The sequence below is a fragment of the Mauremys mutica genome, chromosome 18 (assembly GCF_020497125.1).
Source record: "Mauremys mutica isolate MM-2020 ecotype Southern chromosome 18, ASM2049712v1, whole genome shotgun sequence".
Classification (NCBI taxonomy): domain Eukaryota; kingdom Metazoa; phylum Chordata; order Testudines; family Geoemydidae; genus Mauremys; species Mauremys mutica.
Window position 1 is genome coordinate 8121100 of NC_059089.1, and position 26095 is coordinate 8147194.

Sequence of the window (26095 nt, forward strand, 5' to 3'; positions counted from 1 at the left end):
GAGGCGTCATACAAGAAAGCATGGCTGGAGGGAAGAGGCCAAGTGAGTGCAAGACAGGAGAAGGGTGCTACAGGTGTGTGAGACGAGAGACAGGCAAACGTTATGGAAAACTCTGAAGCAAAGGAAAGCCTGAACTGGACTTGCAAGTCAATGCAGTGACTCAGATGGAATAAATGTGTTCTGTCGATCCTTTTACCTTCCAGCAGTGCTTCACAGACTCCCACAGCTTGGAGTGTGTGTATCTCAGGTCAACTCCACTCATAAAAACTGGTTCATGCAGAAAAGTTAGATGAGCAAAATCTGCAGCATTTTCAGGGATTTCCTGCATGTGGGGAACACGAACTGTTACCAGACAGACACCATCAATACAAGTTAATTTGTTCCAAGTTAGCTGTGCATTCAGATACAGGCACTATATCGTTACAGTGACACTGCGAGGTAGAGCCCCACGGCCCCAGGCACTGTACAGACATGACAGTGGGTCTTACCCAAGAGAATTTAATATCTAAAAGACAAGCCATAATGGATGGATGAGACAAACATGTGGGTACATGATGGGGTGTCGTAGCACAGACTAGCAGGGTGTACAGCATTTAGCTATTTGGTAGCCGTAACCACCACACATCCAGATAGACAACATGGAGATGGAATTAAGGTTTCTTGCATAGTAGTAATTTAGGGTAAATTTTTACTGGGATGTTGCAGTTATCCTGAGACCGAGCATCATGAACCTGATAAAGGCAGAGCTGAGGTAAAGCTGAAAGAAACCCAACCATGTTAAGGTCTGGAAAAGCAGTGAGGGCACCCACTCTGCCCTACCCCAGCACCACACCGTGACCATATTATTGTGAGCAAAGCCGTTTAGCATGTGTGCTCCCAGAGCAAATTTAACAATTGTTAACAATCAGTTTGAGGCCACCCCTGCCCACTGCGTGTCTCTTTAGCAAAAACTTGTAACAAGCTAATATTTGCCAGCTATGTTAACCCACTCTGGAGCAGCACACAGCAGCCTGAATAGATGAGCCAAGTAAGCAGAGTGTAGAATTAATTTGTACACCCCAGCGTTCCGCTCCCAAATTCTCCCTCCCTCTTGCCCCCTACAGTCCCATGCACACCCTGCCCCAACGCTCCCATTATGCCTCATATTTTCATGCACACACTCCCCAGTTTCCACTTCACTGTTGAGTAGATACCAGACAGCTTTGGGGAAGAAATGCTTTGGATTAACAGTAATTTTGACCCTTAATTTTCATAAATAGAAGTTTCAGCAGAGGCTGGTACATAAAAAGTCTTCAGCGAAACTCAAAGAATTCCCCTTATTGAAAACGGCTGCCATCCCTCATTGTTCTCAGTCAGACAGAGGCCTGACAACTCTCAGTGAAGATGCCCCCTTTCAAAGTGGCCACCACCTCCCATTGTTTCCAGTAAGAACCCTGCTAATCACCATTTTTGCTAAGAGCGGCCTGTGTCCTCATTTCCATGGAGAGCAATGGGAAGTGGCAGCCATTTTGAGAGAGACGGTTCTGTGTGGAATTCTGGGTAGCAGAACATTTGTCAGTTCAGGCTGAAGAAAAAACTTTGTTATGAAGATTAATAGCAAAAGAATTACCATCAACCATTAAAGTCTCTTCAAATTTATTTGTATGCACAAGATTTCAGTGAGTTTTAACTAAGGGAAGTATGAAGCATCTGTGTTATTCAGGATTTAGGATTATTCAGAAGAGAAACCTCTTGCCAGTAGGTGTACATTTCTTAGAGGATCCTTTTATAATCAACTCATTTTTAAGTCAAACTAAATTAACAGATTCACTTGTCAATTCTCAGATTGTCCTTTCTATATTCAGAGAGCACATGCCCTACGTTTGGGGAGCTCATGCTGCATTCTCTGTACATAATGAAGCGCTTGAATTCCTGCTTTAAGTGCAGAGGCCAATAGAGTTTAACTACAGAACAGCAAAATGGAGTCTCCACGATAAAGGCAGTGTTTTCCATTGACCTGTCCTGGGCACATGCCACACGAGTCAGTCTGACACCAGTCATCTGAAAAGAGTTACTGACAGTTCCAGTTAAGAAACAAGGCAGGCAGTGTATTGCCGAGGGATACAGCTTAGAGACAGGTTGTATAAATGTTTTACGGCCACGTGCATTGGGCCATCTGAGATAGACAACTGTCACACCAAGGGCTTGTGTTTATTTCCAAGTGCCATTTAATAGAAGAAGGGAAATGGTCAAGTATTGCTCTGGGCTGAGATTTTCAGAGGAGCCTTAAGGAGTTGGGCACACATCCCCTTGGTATTCATTTGGGTGCCTAACTCCCTTGAGTTTCTTTTAACAACTCCAGCCACATCCACATGGCTGCACTAGCTGTTATAATTGAGTGGCTGGATCACACATCATAGGCAGAGCTCCTACTGAAGTCAATGGGAGTTTTGCCTACACTGGGCTCCAGGAGGAAACAGTTGATACAGAGCTACAGCCATTTGCTAAGTGTTCTACCAGCTCCTCCCTTCCTTAACCATGTAAGAGTCAAAATTTAAGAGGGAAAGTTTCAAAGCTGTAAACTACAGTGCTCGTGCTAGTGACTGGCAGAGCTGGAGTCCTCATCTGCTTTAGGTAGGTGTCAAGACTGAATCCCCACTCTGGCACTTTGAGTGCAGAAGGTGGGGGCCTGCAAGGATTCTAAAAATTAATACTGGCCACTCCAGGCTTGTATTAAACTCCCAAGGTTACACCTTTTCTCTGACCTTGGCTTAGTAAACGCTGACACCACCCAAATGCAAAAACCCCCTGGACCCAGGAAGGAGCACTTGGGAATTCCTCCCTGTGGGGTACCCTCAAGCCCTTTCACCTCCCCTCCAGGGAAGAGCTGAGAAGAAAACAAAGGAAATTAGCTGTTGCCACCAGCTAATGAAACAGCATAGGACACAACAATTCAAATCCTGTTCTTAAAAAAGGTAAATTTTATTAAAAACAAAAAGAAAGAAAATACATCTGGAACTTAGGCTTTTGCTAGATTTTAAAAGAGCAATTCCAAAATTTAAGCATCCAAAATAGCCTTTTTGGGGATTCAGCTTAAAGGTTACAAGCAATCAAAAGCAGCTGGGGTTAGCACACAGGAGATCCACAAACCAAAAATCGCGTTTATCTCAACATTCTCTATCCAAATGATTCCTTCTAGGTATGGAAGATAATTTTTCATATGTGGTTCAAACCTTACACACATTCCTGCTCCGTGTCCCTGCAGCCCAGAAAGAACAACAGGCAAAGGGAAAGGGTTTTTTCCCCAATTTCATAAAGTTCTAGCCTTCCCATTGGCTCTTTTGGCCAGGTGCACACTTTTTTTTCTTTACCTGCGGGACTTTTTAACCCTTTACAGGTAAGCAAGCAGAGAACAGCTACCAAGAGGGATTTTACAGCTAACTGGCTGGCTGGGTGTCCATCAAAGGGAGCTACCCCCACCTTTATTTATCACAGTAGGGTACAATTTCCAGAGCACAAAACCCCACAGCATTACCCAGAGTCTGACCAAATGTAGTAGAAGTCTCCTACCTGAATGTGTGCATTGACAAAATGTTCTGTGTGGCCACGATACACCCACTCCTTGGAGGTGATCTCTTCCTGCTCTGGGACAGCCCACACTGGATCGATACCATCACAGTGATACCAGACCAGTATCATTCCGTTTATTTCACAGGAGGGCCATGTTTTAATCTTTGCAAAGTCTGGCACTGCGGAGGGGAGAAAGAGATTAGTGCAGAGCAGATGGTGCCAAGTCTAATACTGTGTCATAGGTTCACTCAGCCCTGAGCTACAGCAAACAGCACAGAGAGGCAGGGTCCTAGCAGAGGACATTAGTGCTGCACAGCGTCTCTTGTACTGGTTGTATAGGAGCTGAAAGCTCTTACAGGACAATGCAGAAGGATGGTTTTGTGGTTCATGTTCAGCCTGACGGTATATCTACACTGCAGCTGGGCGTGAGCCTGGGCAGACAGACTTGCAGCGTGGACATTGTGGCAGGGGCTAGTCAGGCGATCAGGTGGGTGTGGACCTGGGTAGGAAGCCCAAGCTGCTGCCCATGCCACAATGCCCACACTCCTTTTTGAACGTGGTAGCTTAAGCCCCACTACCGTGAGTCTGTGCACCTGGGCTTGCTCTCAGCTGCAGTGGAGATGTATCCTTGGGGGCCAAAACTAGACAGGCTGGATAGACATTGATGGGCTTTTAAGAATGTTTAATTGGGTTTTTGAAAATTTACATTCAATATATTTCTCATTTTAAAAATAAACCTGATTAAAATTAAATCTGAGGTTATGACAACCTATGCTAAGGTCTCAATTTACTATTTCATTCATTCAAGTTATTGAAATAAATAAAATAATTCACATCAATGAGCCCCCTCAATTTGAGGAGTTAAATCGTGGTCTTTTAAAATGATATACAGAATCATTTTTTCACTTGAGGTCAACTCAAACGATATGAACATCTCACAATATCATGTCCTTCATAGAGTCATACGTTCCAGGGCCAGAGAGGACCATTGTGATCAGCTAGCCTGACTTCCTGTAGAACACAGGCCAGAGACCTGCCCCAAGGTATTTCCTAGAGCAGAGCTTTTAGAAAAACATCCAGAAACAGACTGGTTGCTTTCACCCAGTTTACCAAGTGACTCAGATGGCTCTGTATCAGACACCTGGCTGCTTCATTATTCATCACCTCCCAATTTTTCTGTCATCTGCAAAATTTATCAGCAATGATTTTACGTTTTTTTCGGGTCACTGATAAAAATGTTGACTAGCGTAAATCCCTGAGGGACCCCTGTTTGATGATGATTCTGCATTGACAGTTACAGTTTGAGACCTGTCCATGTGGCTGTTTCCAGAGTTATATTTCCTTAAGAAAGTGTGTTCTGTGTCAGAACAGACAGGGCATTGCCCCTGCCACAAGCTTGTGAGCGCAGAGTCGTGGGGAGGGGGAGGAGAAAGCGGAGAATCACCTTTTTCAGCATATGGGATTGTAGTACATTTTCCGTCTTCTCCCCGAAACTGCCACCCGTGGAATGGGCACTCAATGCAGTTACCCACCACACGGCCGCCAGCAGCAAGGTTCGCACCCAGGTGTGGGCAGTAGGCATCAACAACATACACTTGTCCATCCAGAGCACGGAATACAGCAACCTGTTCCCCTGCACAGAGAGAGACAAAAACCCATGGTTAGGCTGGTAACAGAGTGATCTCATTCTAAGAGTTTGGTCAATACGCCAGCCGCTGCATCCCTTCTCATATTTTCAGAACTGTAAAGCATTGTTTGCAGGAGTTTATGCAAGAGGTGGAGCACATCAGGGCACCCAGCCTGTGATATAAGCAAGGAGATTTCCAGCCGAGCAGTTCCCGTTCCAGTTCTCTGGGATTCCCTCAGAGAAGGAAAGCAAGAGAATTACTAAGCAGTCAATGAAGCTGAACTAAGTGGTTTTCCTGTCAAGACAGTCCATAAAGGCTTTGAGAAAAGGCTGTCCTGTCAGCCCACTGGGGTCTAGAATGGCTGGCATTTTTGGAGAATTGTATTACTGGCTTAGATCGGTCAACATCTTAAGTGGCACCAAGAAGTATCCCAGATGGTAAGACAGACTCCATACTTGGTCCTATTGACCTACAGGAGCACATCTGCCCATTGCTACCCAGAGAATCAGCACTCACCTTTCTGTCCCCACATCAAAAGGGTCATTTTCAGGATGTCATTAGGAGACCCGGACAGCATTGCAGATGTTCAGTATAATCCTTTATTAACTGTTCTCCAATTTCATACTGCAGTTTACAGTGAACCTGCATAATATTAGGAGTGCTGAAGCCAACCATTTCTACAACTATTTACAGTCTAAAAACTAATGCCTGATGTGAGGTATGTACAGGTGGCCCAAAATCAAGGGAAATCCCAGTTTGGCATAAGCCACAGAAGCAAGATATAGTAGCTATAATTCCTGAGAAGCAGATTCTCCAGGCCATCATGACTTAAAAGTTGGTTTAAACTCATATATACATATTCACAGGAAGTTCCTAAAGAAATGCAGTTGTTTTGTTCAGTTTCAAAGGACTTTAACTAGATGAAAATGAAAATTGATCAAGAAGGTATTTTCATTTTAAAAAGTTCCCAGAATTTTTAACTAACTCTAATCGTGGCCTTTAACCATTTACCATGCTCATTTGCACACAAGGGAGATGTTTGATTTATTGTAAACAAGATTTTGATCAAGTTGGGTTGGAATTGAGCATGTAGGTTATGGATTGGATGGACCTATACCAGGGGTGGCTCTAGCTTTTTTGCAGCCCCAAGCACGGCAGGCAGGCTGCCTTCGGTGGCTTGCCTGCGGGAGGTCCCTGGTCCTGCAGCTTCGGCGTACCCGCCGCCGAATTCCCGCCGAAGCTGCGGGACCGGCGGACCTCCCACAGGCAAGCCGCCGAAGGCTGCCTGACTGCTGCCCTCGCAGGGACCGGCAGGGCGCCCCCCGCGGCTTGCCGCCCCAGGCACACACTTGGAGTGCTGATGCCTTGAGCTGCCGCTGACCTATACTGTGGTAGTTGTCTTCCATGGGAATGGGAGATGGGGCAGGAAGCAAATGCAGGATTGTTCCTCTAATAACTTTGTCCAGTCTAATTTTAAGATATTCAAATACATCTCACATTTAGGAAGATGTAATCTCAAGTACCCAGTCTGGGTTTGTAAAAGTGAGGGGCTTTCTGTGGGAGGGAATGGGGGATGGGATGGGGGAAGGAGAGCCACACGGCAGTAAAGTTTGATTGGGAAAAGGAAAGGTTAGTTTTAAGGAAAAAACAAATCACAAAACAATAGTTGGCGAGGAGTTCCCCCCACAATGTGGAAGATGAATTAAATGGTGATGCGGGAGGTGTGTGTGTAGGATAACTGAGGGGACGTAGACCCACCCCAGGAAAGAGAGTGGGGGCAATCATTTAGAGAAAGTTATGCACGGCTGCCATCTGTTTAGGGATGCAGGAAAGCATTACACATTCTAAGTGACTGTCCCAGCATTGCTGGGGGAGTGGGCACACTCAGAGTCCTAATAGAAAAACCCCTGATTTCAGAAGGGTGGCTTCCTTCCCATTCTCTACTGCACGGGCAGCCGTAGAACACAGGTGGGATTATTCTGGGTATGCTCTTTAGCCACAAGATGGCACCAAACTGCAGCCAGAGGAAGCTGATGACTGTGCAGCTAGGTATGCGTGTAGTGTAGTGTAGTGTGAGCACCCATTGGTCTGGCTCGATCTTTGCCAGACAGGAAAGGATGTAGGTTCCTGGCAAGCTATGGGCAGAAGGTATTTGTCCAGGATTATTGGAGAGTCCCATACCCCTCCCTCCCTGTCATGAGCAGAGGGCACATGCCCTTGATGGACAGTGGCTAGAGAAGAGGTCTCAGCCAGCTCCTCAGTCTCTCCTCTTCCCAGCAACATTATTCCAGGCTAAACCAGCTGCATATTTATTTTTCAGGTACTGTGACAACATTTGCTAAGGAAATGTTATGCGGCATCATCCTGTATTTGTGGGCAGTCAAGATAGTGTCATCTCAGCCTCTTGGAGTTGCCTCAGATATTGCAGAGGGGTTGATGACACTAGTGCTGAGCCTTGCAGAACTGTATGGGAGGACTCGTACATGGCACACAGTGAAACCAGATGGTGGAATGCACCCACCGGCAAAAACTCACGTCAACACCTGTGCACACACCCATACTAATCAGCCTCTCAGTCTCCACCGCCGTAAAATGGGAATATTACTTTTGTTCTAGAGATTTAGCACCTAGACAGCATTCATTTGCAGATCTGTGGAGCATCTTATAGAGCCGAGTGAATGTTGTTAGCCCACTCTGCAAACAGGCAGATTGAGACACAAGTTGCCTGAGTTGCCCCATGGGCACTGTGGATTAACCACAGGGCCGTGTTTCAATCTTAGTTCTGAGACAGGTTTGCTATATAATCTTGGGCAAATCACTTAACCTTCCCATTCCTCAGGGAAACAGAAACGTACCCAAAGTGCAGAATTACTTGTCGAACTTGTAGTGGTGAATTTCCAAGACCTAACTAAACAGCAGCAGTTTTTTATGGCAAGTTAGTTCTAGTCTATAGTGGAATTGGGGATGGGGTTTATGAGTTCTAGCCTCCCCCATCTCTGCTTAATCCCTTGACTTTAGGGAAACTGCCTGTTTCAGTCAGAGAGGATAAGATAGGTCTTTCACCGAAATATTGCATTGTGGTACGATGTTTCTCTGGGCTAAGAAAATAGTGCGCGTTGAACAGAATACAGAGACAGAAAGCAATAGATACAGGTAATATCTAACTAGCACTGGCAGATAGTTTAATTTTAAATTTAAGAAGAAGTGTCTTCCTGATAGGTAGGAAAACCCTGTTTGCCTCCCTGGTTCCAACAGAGTCTTGGAGAAAAGGATATTCAATAAAATGTCCAGGGGCGCTGAAGGCAGAACGTCTGTGTTATAAGACCACTTCTCTGCTTTTTCCCCTCTCCGTGGCTGTGTTCAGACAGATGGCCTTCACGGGAGCAGGCGGCAGAGCTACACGGTGGTTGGCCCCACTCCCCGTTTCAGACCATTAGAACCCTGCACGGGGATGGGGGGGGGAGGACAGTGACCCATCGGACACTGTCCTCTGGAGAGGCCAGAAGCTTGCAGTGTCGGGGACAAATCCCTGCAAGTGGGAACAGGAAGAGACAGCCCGGAGAAGAGCTCTGGCAGCCTGAGAGAGGCCACAGGAAGAGGCCCTTGGCTAATATTAGCAATGGCTGGAGAGCTCCCAATCCAAACAATAAAGATTTTACTTATTTCTTTTGCCCACAGAGGGCCACGGCTCTCAGCCCACATTCTCCTGAAACGAGCTGAAAGCTGCAGGGCTGGAACAAGCACGAGTCTGCTCCCATTTACGACGTGAGCTTGATGAACCTAGGGTTAGTCTGCAGTGTTTAAAGTCACTCCCCAAATCCAGACAGCGATGAAGACGTTCTGCACTTCATTACTTTGACTTTTACAGTATGAAAAGGGCATCGCCAGGGCAGGGACGGTGTCCCGGAGAGGTCAGCGAGAGGAGGAATGGGATGGGAAAGCTTGAGCAAATAGGCTAGAGTGTTACATAAACAAAGAGTTACAACGAAAGTTTCTCCCGATTTTATGATACAAGAGGGAAATAAAATGCATATTAAACAGATCAGGCTGAAGCTCACTCAGATGCGCTCAGCGGAAATAAAAGGAACAAACGTCTGGCCTGGGAGTTGAAGGCGTTTGTGATGGAAATGCATGTAACCCCTCAGGTTAGGAGTATCCAGTATAAAACAAGCCCCGCTCCAGTGCCAGACACTAAAATGATTGGTACTAACCTGGCAATCCAGAAACAGGTAAAGATCGGTAGTTATCGACTGGCCTCTCAGCCTCTACTGACCCCGAGGGAGACGGAGCAATCACAGTAATCTTAACTCTAAAGCTCTGCTGAAGTTAATACCACTGAGCCAATATCGGGAAATCGGTTCCTTTCTAATGGCAGACAGAGAAGCAAATCCACAAGGCCCGACAGACACCTACTCCAGAGTGGAGAGGTCTGTGGAAACAAAAGGAAGCATCTCTGGAGTGATGCCACTTACTACCTGGATGGGCAGAACAGTCGTAGTGAGACTTCATCTGCTGATACTCACCTTCTATTCAACTTCCAACATTAGGCGAGATTTTTCTGAAGCAACTCACGTAGAAAAATAACCATGAATAAGTGACAATACTCTAAAGCCATTAGGAGATATGGCTGTTCCATACACCTCACTTGCCAGATGAAAAATATAGTCGTCTGAGTTGAATCACCCCAAACAAGCTCTGGGATTTTATAGCAGCAGAAGAGTTTAGAATTGAACAACAAAGTTAACCTGGATTCCAAGAACAACTCTTCCTCAAGGAGCCTGGAACCCCAATGCTAAGGATCGCTCTGTTGTGGTGGGATAAGAAGGCTTGGCAGAATTCAGTTTGTATTTATTAGAATTTTGACAGATAACAGCTATGTTTATTTTTTTTAAAGGCAAACGGCGCTAGGCTGCGTGTGGGGAGGGCGGACTAGGGAAGGACCAAGAGAAGGAGCTTTGATTATCAGCAGGTAAGTATGCCCAGTGGTCTGTGATGGGATGTTAGATGGGGTGGGATCTGAGTTACTAGAGAGAATTCTTTCCTGGGTGCTGGCTAGTGAGTCTTGCTCACATGCTCAGGGTTTAACTGATCGCCATATTTGGGGTCGGGAAGGAATTTTCCTCCAGGGCAGATTGGCAGAGGCCCTGGAGGTTTTTCGCCTTCCTCTGCAGCATGGGGCACAGGTCACTTGCTGGAGGATTCTCTGCAGCTTGAGGTCTTCAAACCACAATTTGAGGACTTTAATAACTCAGACATAGGTCAGGGGTTTGTTACAGGAGTGGGTGGGTGAGATTCTGTGGCCTGCATTGTGCAGGAGGTCAGACTAGATGATCATAATGGTCCCGTCTGACCTTAAAGTCTATGAGTCTATGAGCTTTCTACCCTGCTGCCGCTACCTTTCTTCCATGCCCACAAAAAATTCAAGTCTTGTCTCCTCTGGCAAACCAACGCCAGAAATGCCACTGGAGACAAGTGACTGGAAAGCTGAGCAGCTTGCGGGGCCCCTGCGGGGCTTGGGGCAAATTGCCCCACTTGCCCCCGCCTCTGGGCGGCCCTGGGGGTTGGTGTGGGAGGGGTGAGGGGTCGGGCTCGGAGGGAGTTTGGGTGCAGGGTGCGGGCTGTGGGCTGGGGTGCAGGAGGGGTTGCAGGGGGCAGGCTCTGGGCTGGGGCAGGGGGTTGGGGTGCGGGTTCTGGGAGGGAGGTTGGGTGCAGGAGGGGTGAGAAGTCAGGCTCTGGGAGGGAGTTTGGGTGCAGGCTCTGGGCTGGGGCAGGGGTGCAGGAGGGGTTGCAGGTTCTGGGAGGGAGGTTGGGTGCAGGAGGGGTGAGAAGTCAGGCTCTGGAAGGGAGTTTGGGTGCAGGGTGTGGGCTCTGGGCTGGGGCACAGGGTTGGGCTGCGGGTTTGCAAGAACTACGCTGGTTTCCATCACGCCGACTGCTAGCCAAAGCACCAGCCAGGACGTTTCCTAGAAAGCTCTGGCCTGGAACATTAGAAGTTGGATTTCTGACTTCTCTCTGATCAGGAACAGAGCTCTTGCTTATTGACACTATTATTGAGGTTATTTTCAGAATATTTATACACTTCTTTCATATTCTAGTTACTGGATGTGGCTATCATTGGTACCCTTACTATGTTAATGAAGATTAATCATTATGAACTACATAATTACATTATCATGCATTACAGTATATTAAAATCATTGCAATCACCTACAAGCTGTCTTCCCCAACATCCCAGGTTAAAAACATTATGTCTCAGGGTATGGCTACACTTACGGTTTGCAGCGCTGGTAGTTTGCAGCGCTGGTCATCCAGCTGTGTAGGAGCAGCGCTGGTGTGTGGCCACACTCACAGCTACTAGCGCTGGTGTGTGGCCACATTTGCAGTATTAGCAGCGCTGTTGGGAGTGCTGCATTATGGGCAGCTATCCCAGCATTCAAGTGCAACAACGTGCTTTTCAAAAGAGGGGGGTGGAGGGTGGTGTACTGTGACAGGGAGCGGGGAAGATAGAGTGGATTTTTGGAGCCAACACTGTGTGTTAGCTTCCTGGATTGGAAACATCACAAAATGTTCATGAGCCCTTAGTCTTAACTCTTAATTGCAAACAGCCTGCCTCCAACACGGACTCCCCGCTGTTTCACTCACTCCCTGTGGTGTACTGTGACAGGGAGCGGGGAAGAGAGAGATTGGAAAAATCACAACATGTTTGCGAACCCTGCATCCAACGCTGTTTCCCCTGCCTCTCATTTGATCGTTCACAGCCAGGTACAGATAGCTCCTGTTTACTGTTATCAGTGTTTGGTTTTTTAGATAAGCAGTTCAACGGAGCTCCGATCGGCTCCGTTCTGTTTCATTCACTCTCCCTGCCTGCCTCTCATTTGATTGTTTACAGCCAGGTACAGATGATCACAGCAAACAGGAGCTCTGTTTGTTTGGAGCTCTGATCGGAGCTCGTTCACAACAAAACAAAGAGAGGCTGCATAACAAAACAAAGAGAGTAATTTATAAAAGCATTCTGGGATACACCTTATACCCTGGAGGCCAATCACAGTGCTGGTGTGTGGCCACACTTGATGACCAGCGCTGCAGCACCAGTGCTGGAATCCTTATTCCCCATGCCGAGTGAGGTGTACGGCCAGCGCTGCAGCCAGGGAGTTGCAGCGCTGGAAGTGCCCTGCAGGTGTGGCCACTTACTAATTGCAGCGCTGGTGGAGGCTTTCCAGCGCTGCAAATCGCCAGTGTAGCCATACCCTCACTGTAGCTTTCTGGATGAAACTGTCAGCAATTTTATTCTCATCTAGTTCCTTGGTATTGTCTTGATGCACGTTAAGGAGAGCTACGTTATTTAGCTGGGTCTGTCCCAGTGATTACTGGAGATAATTTGTAAGTTTTCTGAAGCTGGAGAATGAGTTCAGGATGATACAGGCACAGTGAGAAGGATTCTTGTACATTTGCAGTACTCTGGAAACATAGTGCTCCCAGGGTATTGCAAATCACTCCAAGATCTCTTCCTTGATGGTAACAGCTAATTTAGGCACCATCATTTGGTATGTATAGTTGGGATTGCATTTAACATTGAATTTATCTGCCACTGTCAAAACAACGAGGAGTCCTTGTGGCACCTTAGAGACTAACACATTTACTTGGGCATTAGCTTTCATGGGCTAGAACCCACTTCATCAGATGCATGGAGTGGAAAATACAGGAGCAGGTGTATATATACAAAGGACATGAACAGATGGGAGTTGCCTTACCAAGTGGGGGGTCAGTCTAACGAGACAATTGAATTCACAGTAGGATACCAAGGGAGGAAAAATCACTTTTGTAGTGGTAATGAGGGTGCCCCATTTCAAAGAGTTGACAAGAAGATGTGAGTAACCATAGGGGGGAATTAGTTTTTGTAGTGGCCCAGCCACTCACAGTCTTTATTCAGGCCTAATTTGATGGTGTCCAGTTTGGAAATTAATTCCAGTTCTGCAGTTTCTCGTTGGAGTCTGTTTTTGAAGGTTTTTTGTTGAAGAATTGCGCCTTTTAAGTCTGTTATTGAGTGACCAGGGAGTTTGAAGTGTTCTCCCACTGGTCTCTCTCCTCTGGTGGGGTCTCTTTCCTCAGACCCCCGGGCCCAGAGGGCCATGTGCTCCGTTGGGCCAGGATTCTCCCGCCCTTTGCCTCTGTACCTGCGGGGTTTCTTTCCTGGTGCTTGTCAGCATCATGGCTTCGGTGCCTGAGGTGCAGTAACAGACAGGAGTCCAGTGCGCTCCCTCTGGCAGCCGCTGCCACCACCAGGCAGAGACCGGTTCTTTCTGCCCCTGCTGATGTCCCAAAGCAGCCCCATGTAAAGCGCGCTGCAGGTCCACAGAGAACTGGTCCCAACATCAGATACAAAGGTGAGAGACTCGCCTCCCAGCTCACCGACCTCTGACCGAGGGGAGACAAACTCACTGGACGGGGGCAGGCACCATCCCCTCTAGCCCTCCACACCCTCCCTACACTGCTAGCACCGCCTCCAGCCTGCCCCCTACGGATGCTTCGACACCTCCCGCCCAAGAGGCCCTGTCTTTGCCAGGCCCAGAGAGACACTGGGCCACCCAAGCTAAATGAAAGGAAAGCTGTACAAGGACAACCTGCCATTCTGACAGCCCCACAACCCTCTTCTCCCCCTCTCCTGCAGCTGCCCCACCTTCCGAGTGCCTAGCAGGACTGCGTCCGCACCAGCTGGAGGGCAGCGGAGTTGGGCAGAATGCCACTTGTAGAATGAGATAAAACCAGCTGCTCTTTTACACAGGCCAATGTTCACCCCCAGTGGGTGTACGGGGAATGCTACTAGTCAAGGTTTCTGCTTCCTGGGGAATTCCAAGTATTTGGTGATAGAGCTCTGGCGTGGCGGGGCTGAGACGGGGGAGAGGCAGGGATGTAAGAGGAGTTCCTCTGGCAATTACATTTGCTTTCAGGAGATAAGAGTCCTGCAATTAGCACATTGTCACTCATGTGCTGCAGGCTGCACCTGGCAAGCACTGGTGGGCAGTGACTGACTGTGCTCCGAAAGCCCCGTAAACCATTCAACTCACAAGGGGGTTGAGGAAGATCCCTGCCAGACTAGAGTGCAATATGTCCTTGTTCCCAGTCATGCATTTCTAGCTCCGATCACCTCTTGACCTCGGCCTTCTTCTCCGGGCCTCCCACAACCCTACTCTCCACTCTAACAATCTTATTTCCCTTACCAAATATAGAGCTTTTCCTTAGTTCCTCAGTTTTTGCTTTCTTTAAATCCAGCACCTTTGTACTGCTGCATTTTGGATCCCTTATTACTTGTATTACCATAGCACCTATGGGCCATGGACCAGGACCCACTGCGCTAGGTGCTGTACATAGATATCTAGTTGTCACTTGTTTCCCCTCCATTTTCCTTGTTATGCTCTTAACCACACCAATTCCTCCATAGCAATAAGATTCAGGTTTTTCTTATCAGAGGAGGGTCTATTTTCTGGGCATAGAGCAGCCCCCCACACAGCTTGAAGAGCATTTGGTTGTTTGTTACCTGCCAGATCCAGCTAATTAAGATCAATGTGATTATAACATTCTGAAATTTACTACACCCTGAGTTGGTCCAGTTTTCATTCTCCCTCATCTCCAGTCTGAGTCTCTATCTGGTGACCAGTTTCTATAGTTTCAGTCTAGCTGTCCTTACGCACAGAAGCTTGTCGCTGCTCTCCACAGCCATGCATTTGACACAGCACCACCTCTACTGTATGTTAGACTCCTCTGTCCAGGCATTCCAGTTCCAAGAGTCAAGCCCACCAGTTTGTCTTTAGGCCATGCCTGGTAGATGGTGCTCACCATCTTGCTGGCCTCTGTTCTTCCAGGTTTCCTCTTTCTTTTTACACAGTCCTGTTAGTTCTGTTCCCACTTCCTTTACTGCAAATAAAGGGCAGGTCTGCATTATCCAAGCAAACCTGACATTTGCCTTTTTACTTCAATTAGACTCTCACAGGTTCCAGCCTAGGAAGCCAATACCTCTTTGGCCAAAGGAGAGTCCAGTGATAGCGAGAACCCATTTGGATTTCAATGCTCCAGGCAGTCAAAGCCCACCTCTGCACCACTGGCATCAATCTTTTCTTCACTTGCACTGGGCAGTGGAAGAACAGAGGTCTCCTGTCTCCCTGTCTTGAGGAATTCAAGCTCTCAAACCTTCCTTCAGTGGCTATCTAGTTTCTTAGATTGCACTCATCAATGGGCATCTGAGCACCTGACAAAAACCCAGGGTCTCTTTCCTCCAAGCCCCAGTGACAGTCTTTGGGGAAGGAGGTTGGTTTTGGTGCTGATAGTGGCCAGGCTGTTTCTGCCTTTTGCTTGGAAGGTGGTGAGGTTCACGACTATCCTGATCTCTTCAGAGTTCCAGGTTTGTGGGCCAGTTGCCAAGCAAGCTCCAACTGCTGTGCACGTAAGTCTCACTCTTGAGGTTGGCAATTTCATTGCTCCAGTGTTAACAGAGCAGCTGTGGGAGGTCAGGAACAGGTCAGGTGATTTGGGCCAAGCCCATTGACGATGTGGAAGAGCACCAGAATCTCGGGTGACCCACTAGTCAATGGGGAACAGCTGACAGGAGCAACAGGCAGGGTGCTGCTAAGCACTTTGGGGGCTGTGTTATGCTCCAGCTGTCAACGTTAGGGTTGGTGGTTTTCCTCTGTCTTTTATTTCCACTTACGCTAGCCCATGGGAGACTCAGGAAAGGTTAGGCTGGCCAGCACCCTTGCAATTCTCGGGAGTATCCTGTCAGAAAGAGCATCAGAGCTGTGCACTCCAGCCTCCAGAAAAGGCAGCGGGGTAATGCGAAGAACGGAGTGTGTAGTCAAGGCCGTGCAGGGCAGATCTCCAGCGTCTGAGGGATGTGCCAGAGAACACCGGAACTTGACTGGGCAAGCGGTTTCAGGCTGGTGTTTAGCCCATCCCACGTCAGGCTTGGTTGCACTGTTGCTATGGCAGCATTCAACCGAAAAGAACAGGCTCTATCACAACACAGTTAAAGCAGGAGCATTCAGAGGTCTCCTTTTACCCACCCGTTTCCTCGTAGTTCAGTTAACAGGATTGTTGTCAGTTTCTGTATATTCTGAAACCAGGTCACGCTAATGACTCCTAGAAACTAAGACATAGCTCATGAAAGATCAGAGCTCGCTAGGCAGCCACGTCCTGCCCCTCTTTATAGCTACGGCGCCACAGTGACATCAGTGAGTTAACTGGATCCGAGTGCAGAATCTGGTCCATAGTATCAGGAGCCAGATCTTTTCAGGAGAGTTTTATTGTGCAGCCATCAGTGACAGCAAATGCAATGCCAAGTTCACATACCTGCTTTTCCCCTTCCTGTTTAATCAGGGACTATGATTAGGAGTTTAAGCAGCACAGCTCCTGACATCATAGACAACTGCTTCAAGTTTGACTCCAAGTATACGGACCGACAGTAACTGATAGAATAAGTACAGGCCCAAGGTCAGGTGATCAGTATATTAGACCCTGAGCCATTAGGGAGCAGCATGAGGATTATCCCAGGTGATGCACTCTGGGGGGTGTGTGTGTGTGTGTGTGTGTGTGTGTGTGTGTGTGTGTGTGTGTGTGTGTGAGAGAGAGAGAGAGAGAGAGAGAGAGAGCGAGCGAGTCCCCCCTACTCCTACAGGGCAGTCCTTCAGGCAGTTCATTTCTATGCCACATAATCAGTGGCTAGCATGGTTCTGGGATGGCTGCAGTAGGAAGAAACAGGAAGGCTTCAAACAGTACAATATGCTAGGAACAAAACCCGAATGATCGCTATAGGAACCCAAAGTACAGTTGTAAGAGACAAGCAGGACTGTAAGCAGCAGATTTCCTAGGCCTAGGGGAGTGGGTAACAGTTACAATCAGTAGTCAGTCAATAAATCCATATTGGTTGACATGCCCTTTGTTTAGTTCTGGTGCCATGCTGGCCCTAGCCAGTCATGTATAGGGACTGGAAGGATCCATGTAACTACACAGAGCGGTTAACTGAACTGTTACTCTGGCACATATTTTAGAGCTGCTTCCAGGGCAGAAACATCGGCTTAGAGCAGGGGTCCCTGCCATGGCGCCCGCCGGGGCATCTAAGTGCACCCGTGTACTGGCTGGCAGACGAGCATCTGCTGAAATGGGGGGAGGAATAGCTCAGTGGTTTGAGCATTGGCCTGCTAAACCCAGGGTTGTGAGTTCAATCCTTGAGGGGGGCCATTTGGGGATTGGCCCTGCTTTGAGCAGGGGGTTGGACTAGATGATCTATTGAGGTCCCTTCCAACCCTAGTAATCTATGATTCTATGAAATGCCACCGACAAGCTGCGTCACCCAGAGGTGTCGCTGCTGAAATACCGCCGACATTTCAGCGATGACGCTACTTGTTGGCGGCATTTTGGCGGCAACACCTATTGACGTTGCCACTTGTCAGTGGAATTTCAGCAGATGTTTATCCGCTGCCATGGTCCTCCATGGCTCATCGTCTGGCGCCCGCCAGACAAAAAAGATTGGGGACCATTGGCCTAGAGTGGCAAAGACAGGGGGTCTGGGAGCAGGCTCAATGGGGAAGAAAGGCTATTCTGTGCCACGGGACAAGGCTGCTTGGCGGTGTGAAGGCGCCGGTGCCACATCACCCTGTGCAAGGGGAAAGCATGCTCTTGCTTCTCCGTCTGGCCATTTCTGTTGGCTGGGATGCAGGCAGGGCTGGGTCCAACTCTCACTCCATACCTCCCACCTTCCAGAGTCTTGCTTTCCTGCCTCGGCAGGCTCCTTGTACTGCCCAAGTACAAAGAGTTCAGCTCTGCCTGGCCCCCGCTGAAGGTGCACAAGGAAGCAGCTGGGGATAAGAGGCAGATCCGTGTGCTCTCCCTTTCACGCTCTCTTGCAGGTGCTACATGATCTGTCCTAGAGTCACTCTCTTTCCTTGACCAGCCTCTCTTGCTCTGCTACCTGGGCTAAGCAAAAAACAACTCACAAGCCAGGAAAAGCGCTGGTTCCGTTCTGATCAGTCTCTACAGGGACCAGTATCCTGACAGCTTCCTGTCCCTAGGTGCAGGGAATAGAGATGCTATTGCCACTCTGAGAGCTCTTGGGAGCACAACACCACTCCACAGAGACTGAAGTAGGGAGACGGGATGTGAGCTTTACCCCAGGAAGAGCCAACAAAACCCACCTAGCGACTTGTATTCGAGATGGGACCGTTCCACTGAGACTAGCAGTGCAGCAATTATTCCTCTCACAGAGTGTCTGACTGACCAAGTTTGAGTCTCTCCTCCCAGCACATGGTGCCTGAGCTTTGCCGAGCTGTCTCAGTAGGTTCTAGCCTCCCTCCCACTGCAGGCTCGCTCCTCGCTGTCTCTGCTTTGAGTGCTTTGCCCAGCCTGATACTCTGAAAGGGAAACGACTGTCTGGCTCCGGACTGCTGCACCGAGTGCGCTCTCCCAGCCCAGCAACGGTAGGTCTCTGAGCTCTCCCCGTACCCCACATACCAACCGCACTCTGAGGGAATCCCCTGGCCTTGGGCAGTCTACTGGAGCCATTATCTCTCCGCTGCTTGACGATGAAAATACAAAAGGAGCGCTTAAAGATGATAAAGTCATTGCGGAGAAACTAAATGGATTCTTTGCTTCAGTCTTCACGGCTGAGGATGTTAGGGAGATTCCCAAACTTGAGCTGGCTTTTGTAGGTGACAAATCTGAGGAACTGTCACAGATTGAAGTGTCACTAGAGGAGGTTTTGGAATTAATTGATAAACTCAACATTAACAAGTCACCAGGACCAGATGGCATTCACCCAAGAGTTCTGAAAGAACTCAAATGTGAAGTTGCGGAACTACTAACCAAGGTTTGTAACCTGTCCTTTAAATCGGCTTCGGTACCCAATGACTGGAAGTTAGCTAATGTAACGCCAATATTTAAAAAGGGCTCTAGGGGTGATCCTGGCAATTACAGACCGGTAAGTCTAACGTCGGTACCGGGCAAATTAGTTGAAACAATAGTAAAGAATAAAATTGTCAGACACATAGAAAAACAAACTCTTGAGCAATAGTCAACATGGTTTCTGTAAAGGGAAATCGTGTCTTACTAATCTATTAGAGTTCTTTGAAGGGGTCAACAAACATGTGGACAAGGGGGATCCGGTGGACATAGTGTACTTAGATTTCCAGAAAGCCTTTGACAAGGTCCCTCACCAAAGGCTCTTACGTAAATTAAGCTGTCATGGGATAAAAGGAAAGGTCCTTTCATGGATTGAGAACTGGTTAAAGGACAGGGAACAAAGGGTAGGAATTAATGGTAAATTCTCAGAATGGAGAGGGGTAACTAGTGGTGTTCCCCAAGGGTCAGTCCTAGGACCAATCCTATTCAATTTATTCATAAATGATCTGGAGAAAGGGGTAAACAGTGAGGTGGCAAAGTTTGCAGATGACACTAAACTACTCAAGATAGTTAAGACCAAAGCAGATTGTGAAGAACTTCAAAAAGATCTCACAAAACTAAGTGATTGGGCAACAAAATGGCAAATGAAATTTAATGTGGATAAATGTAAAGTAATGCACATTGGAAAAAATAACCCCAACTATACATACAACATGATGGGGGCTAATTTAGCTACAACGAGTCAGGAAAAAGATCTTGGAGTTATCGTGGATAGTTCTCTGAAGATGTCCACGCAGTGTGCAGAGGCGGTCAAAAAAGCAAACAGGATGTTAGGAATCATTAAAAAGGGGATAGAGAATAAGACTGAGAATATATTATTGCCCTTATATAAATCCATGGTACGCCCACATCTCGAATACTGTGTACAGATGTGGTCTCCTCACCTCAAAAAAGATATTCTAGCACTAGAAAAGGTTCAGAAAAGAGCAACTAAAATGATTAGGGGTTTAGAGAGGGTCCCATATGAGGAAAGATTAAAGAGGCTAGGACTCTTCAGTTTGGAAAAGAGGAGACTAAGGGGGCACATGATAGAGGTATATAAAATCATGAGTGATGTTGAGAAAGTGGATAAGGAAAAGTTATTTACTTATTCCCATAATACAAGAACTAGGGGTCACCAAATGAAATTAATAGGCAGCAGGTTTAAAACAAATAAAAGGAAGTTCTTCTTCACGCAGCGCACAGTCAACTTGTGGAACTCCTTACCTGAGGAGGTTGTGAAGGCTAGGACTATAACAATGTTTAAAAGGGGACTGGATAAATTCATGGTGGCTAAGTCCATAAATGGCTATTAGCCAGGATGGGTAAGAATGGTGTCCCTAGCCTCTGTTCGTCAGAGGATGGAGATGGATGGCAGGAGAGAGATCACTTGATCATTGCCTGTTAGGTTCACTCCCTCAGGGGCACCTGGCATTGGCCACTGTCGGTAGACAGATACTGGGCTAGATGGACCTTTGGTCTGACCCGGTACGGCCTTTCTTATGTTCTTATGTTCTTATGCTTCCACTGCCCTGAAGATGGAAGGTAGCATCTGTCACTGCAAGTTCAGCTCAGGCCGTCCGAAAGTTGCTCTGGAGAGCAAGTGTGTAACACTGGCCCGTCTAACACGAAGTCGGGGAGGCTCATTTAGCCATGAGTGAGTTTGTTTCTTCCCCCTTGTCGTGCCCTGCTGGCATCACAGAACCGGGATTCTGTTCTGGCTCAGGAGTCAGACCGAAGCAATTCACAGCTAGCAGGGCCAGATCCTGGCCTCAGTTACACCATGAGCCTTGCTGAGCACAGACCCTGCATTGCCCCGTCAACAGGGCCTGATTAAGGCAGGGGCTTTAGGGACTGCAGCCCAGGGCCCTGGCTCAAGGAGGGACCCGCAAAAATAAATCACAGGCAGCGATCTCTGGGCTGCTAACAGGGGTGCTCAGGCGGCCTGCCTGCCCTGGCCCCAGGCCGCTCCCGGAAGTGACTGGCTAGTGGCACATCTCTGCGGCCCCTGGCAGGGCAGGGAGGCAGCTCCGCACGCTGCCCCCGCCCCCAGCACCATCCCCACAGCCAATGGGAGCTACGGGGGCGGCGCTTGCAGGCATGGGCAGCACAGGGAGACAAGCGGTCCCCCTCCCCCCAGGGGTGCACAGAGATGTGCCAGCATCTGGCCACTTCCAGGAGCCGCGTGGGGCCAGGGCAGGCAGGCAGCCTGCCTGAGCCCTGCTGCGCCACCGGCCAGGAGCTGCCTGTGGTAAGCACCTCCTGGCCAGAGCCTGCACCTCGCACCCCCTCCTGCACCCCAACCACCTCCTGGCCAGAGCCTGCACCTCGCACCCCCTCCTGCACCCCAACCACCTCCTGGCCAGAGCCTGCACCTCGCACCCCCTCCTGCACCCCAACCACCTCCTGGCCAGAGCCTGCACCTCGCACCCCCTCCTTCACCCCAACCACCTCCTGGCCAGAGCCTGCACCTCGCACCCCCTCCTGCACCCCAACCACCTCCTGGCCAGAGCCTGCACCTCGCACCCCCTCCTGCACCCCAACTCCCTCCCAGACCCCGCACCCCCTCCTGCCCCCCAATCCCCTGCCCCCACCCCTCCTGCACCCCAACTCCCTCCCAGACCCCCCACCCCCTCCTGCACCCAACTCCCTCCCAGACCCCGCACCCCCTCCTGCCCCCAAACTCCCTCCCAGACCCCCCACCCCCTCCTGCACCCAACTCCCTCCCAGACCCCGCATCCCCTCCTGCCCCCAAACTCCCTCCCAGACCCCGCACCCCCTCCTGCACCCCAATCCCCTGCCCCCCACCCCTCCTGCACCCCAATCCCCTGCCCCCCACCCCTCCTGCACCCAACTCCCTCCCAGACCCCCCACCCCCTCCTGCCCCCAAACTCCCTCCCAGACCCCGCACCCCCTCCTGCCCCCAAACTCCCTCCCAGACCCCGCACCCCCTCCTGCCCCCCACCCCTCCTGCCCCCAAACTCCCTCCCAGACCCCACACCCCCTCCTGCACCCCAATCCCCTGCCCCCAACCCCTCCTGCACCCAAACTCCCTCCCAGGAAAAAGACTTGCATACACGGGCTCCACAAAATCTAATATCCCTGGGCCCACAGGAGAGTTAATCCGGCCCTGCACATCAAGCCTCTGTAGCCAGCTTACACCCCCTTGGCGTAGGAGTTAGTCCACACACAGTCACTCTGTTTAACTTAAAGGCCTGGGGAATGTTCGCTTTACTACCTGGTGCCCTTAGAACTGTAATGGGCCTTGGACAGTATTTTAAAAAAAAAAATCCTCTAAAACTAATATATCTGACCTGTCGATCACATGTTCTCCACCTTCCTGGCTCTAAGCGTCTTGCGGGAGGAAGCTGCCGAACCTCCCGTATACAGAAACCAAGCCCGAGGGCTTGTCTAACCAGCGCATTAGTCCACCCTGGAGGGCTGTGACTTCTACAGCACATCAGCCTGTGGAGCAGGGCCCGGCCCACGGGGACTCTGCTGCTGTGCACCAAGCGTTTCCTAGGGCATGTTACCACAGCGCTGGGTGCTCTGACGTAGTGCAGGACTTTTAGTGTGAAGCGGCAGGGTCCATGTGGCCAGCTAGTGTGCAGCAATCTAGCGTCCCAACCCGCCTTGCCGCACACTAAATCACCATGCAGACAAGCTCTCTCCTTGGGAAAGCCTGGTACTGGCCTGGAGTCCACTAGAATGACCAAGTAGAAACCCCAAGTCAAGGAAACTGCAGTGAGGCCACTAGGCCCATGGCTGTTTGGTTCCTTTGATGAAAGCAAGTCCAGATTAGAAACCAAGTAAGATTTGGTGTGGAGTGTGTGAATGGGGGCGGAGGGGAGTGTTCTGTATTCTTCTCAAGAAAGCGCCTCTAGGGGGCAGATTTCCTTCAAACTTCTGCCACCGATTGCTACAAGCCCAACTGAGAAAGTCAGTGTCCTACAGACAGAGTTTTGCTTTAATATTAAGAAACTTTTAGAAACCTTGGTCCTGAGGGTGGGATCTTTTAGTGACTAGAATTCAGGGACTGGATTCACAGATGGACTTCAGTGTGTAACTGCCACTTTAGGAACCTAAATCCCAGAATCAGCCCCCCCGCTCAGCAGCCCAGGAGCCCCGTAGGCACTAAAGTCACTTGGCACCTATGTTTTTGCAGTAATAGTTCCCATGGTCCCTAGGTTTCCATCTCAGTGCGCGCGCACTGCAGCCCCACGCCAGACATCCAGATGCTCCAGCCCCAGAGCAATGCATGAACTGGGGGAAGATAGTGTGGGAGACCCAAGATCCAGTCCCCCTGCTCTAAGTCTCTCCCCCATCCCCAGCTTCTTGCAGAAGCAGCAGAAGCATCTATTGCCAAGAGAGGGTTTGCCACAGAATCCTAAGCAGAGACCTGCAGCCCCGAATTAGGTGCTGAACTCCCTGAGGGGAGGGGGTGTGTCCTGAGCCCCACTCACCTGGGCATCTCCTACTGGTTAGGTGAGGTGAGGAGCTGGGTAGCCTGCTGCGAATCCCATTCTGAGGTGCCTCCCTCTCCCCATTCACTGTACAAGGAGGCCAGGGGCCTAACTCAGGCTTTGTGAATCCCAGTGATTTTCTAGCCACCTGGAAGTGAGGTGTGGTGTCAATTCCTTGTTGGTCCAGTGCCTGATGTGTTTGTCCTTTTGGTCTCTGTATTCCCAATTCGGTTCCTTAGGAACAGTTGAAAGTTTTCATGTTATCCACCCAGAAAACCCAGAGGCTGAGGGTGGAGCAACAGGCTTATCAACCCATCAATCTGCTGGCTCCAGCACAAATTTGTCAAGTTTAATTAAAATTGCTTAATTTAGCGCATATGGAGTCAGGCTGAGGACTGTGGGTGGCAGGAAACCAGAACAGGATGAGAAGGAAGAGCCAGGACTTTTGCTGGTGTCACTGCTGCAGCCTCGGTTTGCTGAGGAGGTTTTATAGGGCACCTGCAGTCTCCATGGTCAGAAAGGAAGGCGGCTGGTCACAGGAGCTCCTCCAGGCAGTGGACACTTATACCTGGTGCCTCAGCTCTCATCTACTAAAGTGAGGCTAAAATGCCTCTCTCGATGTTGTCATGGCCCTAAATTCTTCAGGAAGTCACAGAGGCCAAGAATTGAAGCTTCAAAAAGTGATTGTTTATATGGGACTAAGATTATCCAGAGTTATAATGAACAACTGAATTTGGAAGGGTGTTAACTCCTGCTTCAGGGCAATCTCCAACAAAGAGATGAAAGTTGGAGGCAAGTTATTCCACATCAGTTAGTACAGGGCTCTTATACCTTCCTCAGAAGCGTCTGGCGTTGGCCACTGCCACAGACAGGACACTGGCCTAGATGGACCTGGGCTTTGATCCAGTCTGGTCATTCCAGAAGGGGGTAAAATCCAGAACGAGTTGGAATGGCCCAGAACAGCATTTTAGTAAAGAAACCTGATTTTGAAGGCAGTGGATAGAGTTAGACAGACAATCTTGAGAAAAATATTCTAGGAATGAGAGTCAATTAATAGCACCCAGTGAGTAACCCGTTCTGGCCCAGAACCCTTTTTAACCACCAATAAAGACCTGGAACAGTCTGTTCCAAAGTTGCACAACTACAAAAATTATACACATAATACAAGTGGGTGAGAATAACAATGTTAATGGGAAAAACTGGTTGAATCCACCTTTAACTGGTCATTCCAGGCAATAAATAGCTTCATTACTAAAACCACTTGTAACACTGAGTTCCAAAGTTGCACAGAGAATGAAATGATACAGATAACACAAGTAACTGAGAACAACAAGTAACTGAGAACAATATGATACTATAGAAAAACTCTTCTGAGCCAACCTTCGAGTGCCCGTTCTGGGCAATAAATAGCTTTATTAATAAAACCGCCCAGAATATTTGGTTTCAACATGGCACAGAGGGGAAAAAAAAGATATATGGAATACAACTAAGAGAGCAAGGTAATGCCTCTGGAAAAAAACAGCTGAACTGACTTAACTATCCATTCCAGGCAACAAAGGGTTAATTATTACTAAAAACTACCTAGACTACTTGGTTCTGACATTGCACTGAGAACAAAAAATATAGTGCATATAATAAAACTAAGTGAAAACGTAATACTACTGGAAACGTGGCCAAACCAGCCTTTAATACACCGATGTACTAAACAGAATGAGAACTATTGATTTAAATTATCCAGATCCACATACTCCCAAAGTTAAGGGACAATAAAAATAAATGCATAGGCCTGTCTAATACAGAGTCACGTTAGAAAGACTCAATACTTGTCAGAACTCAGTTAAAACTAACTATTAATATTCTACCACCTTCTGTGCAAGAAAATATGATGTATTATCAGCCTCAAATCCACCCCGCCCCCGCCACTACAAAAAACCCAAACCACCCCACAACCACTACTAAGTACTTTTACAAAGGGACTTTGCTTCCGAGAAGGCTAGGAATCTCATTAATTAGCTCATCCCATTCTGTCTTGCTTCTGAATTCCCTGCAGGAATAACTGCCAGATCACTTAACCTTTCCTGTCCCACAGACATTTGAGCTAGATCTTAACTTTAGCTTGCTGAAATGTCTTTCATTAGCAGTCATGGTTACAGGAAGACAGAAAAAAAAACCCTCAGTGCTGTTTCTGTGGTAGGAAAACTCACGTGTAAAGACCTTTTGTGAAAGTGGCTAAGGCGATCAATTCATGTTTCCCTTTCTAAATCATCCTTAAAGATTTGCTTGCAGAAACAAGTGAAGAGCTCAATCTCAAAAACCCTCAGAGTTTAAATCCTTAGGGTTAGGGTGACCAGACAGCAAGTGTGAAAAATCGGGACAGGGGGTGAGGGGTAATAGGAGCCTATATAAGAAAAAGACCCCAAAATTGGGACTGTCCCTATAAAATCAGGACATCTGGTCACCCTACTTAGGGTAGAAACTTAGCAAGCAGAGAGCACATTTCTTTAAGTCTTTGCGGGTGATACTTTTCAGTTT

The 26095-nt window shown here is 48.5% G+C and overlaps 1 protein-coding gene across 1 annotated transcript in view; it reads right to left on the reverse strand.

Moving 5' to 3' along the window:
* LOC123352476 (cholesterol 7-desaturase nvd-like) overlaps window positions 1-26095 on the reverse strand; it is a 46433-nt gene that overhangs the window by 14749 nt on the left and 5589 nt on the right. Inside the window, exons 2-4 of the mRNA XM_044992663.1 lie at window positions 4994-5182; window positions 3550-3728; window positions 197-322 (exon numbers count right to left, since the gene is read on the reverse strand). Coding sequence (XP_044848598.1) covers window positions 197-322; window positions 3550-3728; window positions 4994-5182 — 494 coding nt within the window. The remainder of the gene's footprint in view (window positions 1-196; window positions 323-3549; window positions 3729-4993; window positions 5183-26095) is intronic.